The sequence below is a fragment of the Loxodonta africana genome, chromosome 7 (assembly GCF_030014295.1).
Source record: "Loxodonta africana isolate mLoxAfr1 chromosome 7, mLoxAfr1.hap2, whole genome shotgun sequence".
In the NCBI taxonomy this organism is placed as follows: domain Eukaryota; kingdom Metazoa; phylum Chordata; class Mammalia; order Proboscidea; family Elephantidae; genus Loxodonta; species Loxodonta africana.
In genome coordinates this window covers 32,312,212-32,319,094 of record NC_087348.1, presented here as the reverse complement: position 1 = coordinate 32,319,094, position 6,883 = coordinate 32,312,212, and the positions used below count along the sequence as shown (strand labels likewise).

Here is a 6,883-nt window from a genome sequence, read left to right as displayed (position 1 = left end):
TCAGAAGAGAGACTCTGGAACTTACACTTGAACATCAAGTAAAACCAAAAAAGCCAAACCCGTTGCCACTGAATTGATTCTGACTCATAGTGACCCTATAGGACAGAGTAGAACTGCCCCATAGAGTTTCCTAGGAGTGCCTGGTGGATCCCAACTGCCAACCTTTTGGTAACCAGCTATAACACTTAACCACTATCCAACAGGGTATCCTGAACGTTGAGTCGCTAAAGCAAAAGGAAGAAACGATGAAGTGAAGGAGCTGAACAGAAGATTTCAAAAGGCAGCTGAAGAAGACAAAGTAAAGTATTAGAATGACATGTGAAAAGGCCCGGAGGTAGAAAAACAAAAGGGAAGAACATGCTTGGCATTTCTCAAGCTAAAAGAAATGAAGAAAAAAATTCAAGCTTTCAGCTGCAATATTGAAGGATTCTATGAGGATAATATTAAACAATGCAGGAAGCATCAAAAGAAGATAGAAGGAATATACAAAATCGCTATGCCAAAAATAATTGGTCGACATTCAAACATTTCAGGAGGTACCATATGAGCAGGTACTGATGATACTGAAAGAAGTCCAAGCTGCCCTGAAGACATTGGCAAAAAACAAGACTCCAGGAATTGACAGAATATCAGTTGAGACGTTTCAACAAACGGATGCAGCACTAGAAGTGCTCACTCCTCTATGCCAAGAAATTTGGAAGAAAGCTAGCTACCTGGTAGACTGAATGGAAGAGCTCCATACGTAAGCCTATTCTCAAGAAAGATGATCCAACTGAATACAGATATCATCAAACAAGATCATTAATATCACACACAAGTAAAATTTTGTTGAAGGTTATTCAAAACTGGCTGCAGCAGTATATTGTCAGAAATTCCAGGCAGATTCAGAAGAGGGCATCAAATCAGGGACATCATTGCTGATGTCAGATGGATCTTGGCTGAAAGTAGGGAATACCAGAAAGATGTTTACCTGTGTTTTATTGACTATGCAAAGGCATTCAACCGTGTGGATCATATCAAATTATGGATAACATTGCAAAGAATGAGAATTCCAGAGCATCTAATTGGGCTTCTGCGGAACTTGTACATAGATCAAGAGGCAGTTGTTCAAATAGAACAAGGGGGATACCGAGTGGTTTAAAGTCAGGAAAGGTGTGTATCAGGGATGTGTCCTTTCGCTGTATCAATCTAATCTGTATGCTGAGCGAAAAGTCTGAGAAACTGGACTATATGAGGAAGAACGGGGTATAGGATTGAAGGAAGACTCATTAACAACCTGCGTTATGCAGATGGCACAACCTTGCTTGCTGAAAATAAAGAGGGCTTGAAGCACTTATGAAGATCAAAGACCACAGCCTTCAGTATGGTTTATACCTTGACACAAAGGAAAAAAAAAAAAAAATCCTCACAACTGTAGCAATAAGCAACATCATGATAAGTGGAGAGAAGATTGAAGTTGTCAAGGATTTCATTTTACTTGGATTCAAAATCCACACCCATAAAAGCAGCAGTCAAGAAATCAAAAAACATATTGTACAGGGCAAATCTGCTGCAAAAGACCTCTTTAAAGGGTTGAAAATCAAAGATGTCATCTTGAAGACTAAGATGTCCCTGACCCAAGTCATGGTGTTTTCAATCACTTCCCATGCATGTGAAAGCTGGGTGATGACTAAGACCAAAGAAAAATTGACACCTTTGGATTGTGGTGTTAGAGAAAAATATTGAATATACCGTGGACTTCCAAAAGAATGTACAAATCCGTCTTGGAGGAAGTAATACCAGAACACTCCTTAGAAGGATGGCGAGATTTCCTCTCACATGCACTGGACACGTGATCAGGAGTGACTGGTCCCTGGAGGAGGACAGCATGCTTGGTAAAGTAGAGGGTCAGTGAATAAGAGGAAGACTGTGAATGAGATGGATTGACCCAGTGACTGCAACAATGAGCACAAGCATAAAAATGATTGTGAGGGTGGCACAGGACCAATGTTATTCTGTTGTACATAGGTTTCCTATGAGTCAGAAATGATTAGATGGCACCTAACAACAAAAACTATAAAAATATATATATACCTATTTTTATATATATATACACACACATATGTACACATGCATACAAATATAATCAAATATCATGAAAATTACCATTTACAACTGATAATATTTTTAATATAAAATATATACATTATATATTATGTACTATATATTATTTATTGTGTATTATATATTATCTATCATATAACATGTTATATATAAATATACATATATGTGTGTGTATGTGTGTATACAGTTGGTCTTCTATATCTGTGGGTTAACCAGCCACAGATTCAAACAACCTTGGATTGAAAATATCCAGAAAAAAAAAAACAAGTTCCAAAAAGAAAGCTTGAATTTACTGCTGGCTGAGCACTACACTGAATCCATGCTAACCAAACGATGTGTAAGCATATCCTCACATAGCCTCCCACCATTTCACAGGTCCTCAGTCCCTCTCCAACACTCGTTGTTTGAGGATGTTCACTTTCCATCTTGTCATTATTCCCTAAACACTATAGTACTGTATAACAACTATTTATATAGCATTTACTAGGTTGTATTAGGTACTATAAGTAATCTAGAGATGATTTAAAGTATATGAGAAGTATAAAATGGATTGAAGCATGCTCAGATTTTGTATCAATGAAGAACCTGAAAAGATTCCCCCATGGATACCAAGGATGACTATATATATAAATAAAATAAAATAGCATCGTAGAATCCAGCACACCATGGCACAATATGTTTCCCATTTCATCTGATTCTTGTTTCAAGGCTAGGTTTACAATTTTAAGTGATTTAAAAACTCGAAAGGGTCGTTACCACAGCCATCACCCTCTACAATATTGTTCTGAAGAGTGTGCATTTTTAATTATTTCTTAAGTGTTCTTTATAAAAAAACAAACAAAAACCTTGCTGTCAAGTTGAATCAGACTCATAACAACTCTGTAGGACACAGTAGAACTGCCCCATAGGGTTTCCAAGAAGTGGCTGGTACATTCAGACTGCTGAAATGTTCTCTACAGAAAATCTTAAGCATGTTTATGAATTTCCATTGTAACGGGAATAATTCAAATTTCTATCCAGGAACTGAAAACTGCTGTATAACTTTTCACCTGCCTTTATTTCCAACCTTATCTGGTAACACATTTTTTCCCCAGGCAATCAGTTCTTTACGCTTTGAGAATGTAAACCTTAGTGGTCTTCCTTTGCTTTTACGACTGCCTAGAATGTTCTTTACATAGTTACTACTTCTAACTATTTACAACTCAGTTCAAATGTTACTTCCTCAAGGAGGCCTTTTCAGGTTTATCATAGAGATTATATTACTGTTGTTATTGCATCAAGCACTACCCTGAATCTATATGAATGAAGTGATGTATAGGCATACCCTACTGTAGCCTCCTGCCATTTCACAGGTCCTCAGTCTCTCCCCAGCACTCATTGTTTGAGCCTTTCTCCAATGGTATCTTGTCATTATTTCCTAAACTATACTGTATAAGACCTATTCACACATTTGCATTGTTTTTGGTATCATAAGTATTCTAGAAATGATTTAAAGTATACTGGAGTTTGGGCATAGATTACATGAAAATACTATGCCATTTTACATAAGAGACTTGAGCATTCATGGATTTTGATATTCATGGGAGTCCTGGAACCAATCCCCAGTGGATACCAAGGGATCGGTCTATAGTTTTAAATAAGGCATATTGCCAACCTGGTTTTTTAAAATGGGTGTCACAACTGTGTGGACACTCACGGAAATGAATGATATGTTTTACACTAAGTGAAATATTATACATTACACGTGACTAAATCAGCACTTGCAAAAGGTCTTATCAAATAATGAAATTATAGAATTACTAATGGAATGATTTTCTATCAGCTGACACATATTACTTACATAACTTGAGTAGGAAGGCCCGACATTACAAGTGATTTTTCATTTGGAAATAATTGGTATAATATAGAAGACAAGGTATACATATACTGAAATTGGACTGAAAATATGTGAGAAAACAATTCTTATACATTTAATTCATACTTTAATGAAGTTAATTATTTGCATAGCAATTTTCTCAGTGCAATTATAACATCCTTGTTCCTTAGACTATATATCATGGGATTAAACATAGGAGTTAGGATAGAATAGAAAAGAGAAAGCATTTTGTCAGTTCCCTCTGAGTCTCTAGTGTTGGGTCTTAAGTATGTAATAATGGCTGATCCAAAGAATAACACCACAACCATAAGATGAGATGAGCAGGTAGAGAAGGCTTTGGCTTGGCCTATGGCTGATGGCAGCTTCAGGATGATGGAGATGATTTTACTGTAGGAGCCAAGTATCAACAGAAATGGAACCATGATAAATAACACAGAAACTATGTAGACCAACATCTCGTTTACAAAGGTGTCCCCACAAGCCAACTTGAGTACTGGGGGAATGTCACAGAAGAAGTGGTTAATTTGGTTAGATCCACAAAAAGGCAAAGAGAAAATCTGGTAAGTCCGCCCTATCATAACTGGAATTCCGATGGTCCAGGACCCAGTCACCAACTGGATGCAGACCCTGTGGTTCATGACTAGAGGGTAGTTCAGGGGGTTACAAATGGCCACATAGCGGTCATAAGCCATCACTGCCAGGAGCAAACACTCTGTACCTCCAAACATAAGGACAAAACACATCTGTGTAGCACAGGCAACTAAAGAAATTATTCTTCTCTGGGTCCCTAGATTCATCAGCATTCTGGGGAGAGTAGCTGATACGTAGCAGATTTCCAAGAAGGAAAAATTTGCCAGGAAAAAATACATAGGGCTCTGGAGAGCGGGATCCATTTTTGTTATTAGAAATATGGTGCCATTGCTCATCAGGATAATGATATAGATGATTAAAAATAATCCAAAAAGAAACCACTGGAGATGGGGCATGTCAGCAAAGCCCAAGAGAACGAATGCCATCAGTTCTGTTAGATTTTCTTCTGGTGGTTTTTCCTGATGATTCATCTGTGGAAGAGGTAAATTCACTTGTGCATTTCCTTTACCTTCCTGTATCTCTTTATGTATGTCCCACAACCTCCTATTAAATTGCAGACAAAGAATTCTCCTCAAATTTATTTTAAGATAATTTCACTACTCTTTCAGAGCACAGCTCAGGATAAATCAAGTGGTTAAGAGCTTGGAGGCTAACCAAAAGTTTGTCAGTTGGAATATACCAGCCACTACTTGGAAGTCCTATGGGGCAGTTCTACTCCGTCCTACAGGGTCTCTATGAGCTGGAGCTGATTCAACAGCACCTAACAACAACAACGACAACTTACCTTACTCAGTAAAGGTATACTGAAGCAGTTGGCAACTGCTGGAGATGGACCCTCAGCTTTGCCATCTAATCTCACTTTAAATTAATTACACATCTTGACAATCCTATTGTACTTCTCTATGTGTTTTCTCAAACTTCTCAAACACTGTATCATAAACTATCTTCTAACATGAATTTTCAACTGCCTGTTTCATTGCTTCATTCCCCCTTCACTTGATGATTTTAAGCATATAGGTTACTATTACACAGTTCATATTATATAGTTTAGAAGAAAATTGAGGGAATATTTTGTTTTACATAATGGAATAAAACAAGTATCTTTCTGTAGGATATAAAATGGGTAAGATAAGAAAATTGTATTTAGGGAAATTAGCCTGGGTTCATTGACTCAGATATAAAGAATACTTGTGGTCACACTGGAAAAACAGAGGTAGCATGCAGGGTATTTTTTACCTGTATGTATGTGTGTGGGACAGGAGGAGGAAAGATATTGACCGTTATGTTATACCCACTGTCCTGTGTGCACCCACCATTATTTTCATTGTTACTCAAAAAGTTAACTCCTCAGATAACTTTATTTTGGAACTCACTTTTCTTTAGGTATAGATATTGAGACTTACTAAGTGTGGATAATTTGACCAATTGCACATAGGTTTTGTGACTGCAAGTCAGTATCTTTTTTTTTTTTTTTCCAATAGTCTTGAGTTTGGCTCCTATCTCCATGGTTTATTACCTGTGTAGTATTAAGCAATTATTTAAAGTTTCTAAGATTTACTTGTTGGTGCGAATTAAATGAAATAAAATTGGTAAAATTTATCAGCTACCTCCCAATTTTAAACTGTTTACTTATTAGTTATTGTTCTATGATTATGATTGTGGTAACTTGTGCTTTAAGCCTGTAGCCCTAGGATTTAACAAATTGCCCAGTTAAGTAGGTATTTGACAAAGTGGTTTTGAGTTCATTTGTTGGCAATTATTTTTCTCACCATTCCTTTCATCAGGGTCAGGACAAGGAATAGCTAGTGAGTCTCCTAAGGTGTGAAATTTGAGAAGGCATTCAGGGCCATCCTTGAACTTGATGGATCCTGAAAGGAAGTGGCTCCTTAAATTTTGCAAGAGTCATGGTGCCTCTTGCCTCATCCTACTTTTCATTTCTCCTTTCTAATGGGTTTGAACTTTGTCCATGAAGCAGTGGAGAAGTATGGTGCCATGGCAAAAAATAGAAACCAAAACCATTGTCTATGAATCAATTCCAACTCATAGGACATAGTAGAACTGTTCCATAAGGTTTCTGAGGCTGTAAATCTTTAGGAAAGATGACTGCCACAACTTTATATCAAGGAGCAGCAGGTTGGTGTGAACCACTGGCCTTTTGGTTAACAGCCAAGTGCTTAATCACTGCATAACCAGGACCCCGTGCCCCTGGTTAGAGAATAGTCTTTCTCAGACAGGCCGGAACTAAACTGTAGTTCCAACATCATCTAGCCGTGTGATGACTTCCTGCAAATTAATTAATCTTCCTATGTCACA

General features: G+C 37.4%; 1 protein-coding gene across 1 annotated transcript; it reads right to left on the bottom strand.

Annotated features, from left to right (window-relative positions):
• Positions 1–4,091: 4,091 nt before the first annotated feature.
• LOC100670298 (olfactory receptor 10AG1-like) lies at positions 4,092–5,722 on the bottom strand. Its single transcript, XM_064289152.1, has one exon. It carries the CDS (start codon positions 5,038–5,040, stop codon positions 4,099–4,101), a length of 942 nt encoding a protein of 313 aa, XP_064145222.1. The 5' UTR covers positions 5,041–5,722; the 3' UTR covers positions 4,092–4,098.
• Between the last annotated feature and the right edge of the window lie 1,161 nt (positions 5,723–6,883).

Excerpts from the sequence above, each read along its gene's own strand:
- LOC100670298 (XM_064289152.1), bottom strand. The coding sequence starts at position 5,040 with ATGAATCATCAGGAAAAACCACCAGAAGAAAATCTAACAGAACTGATG.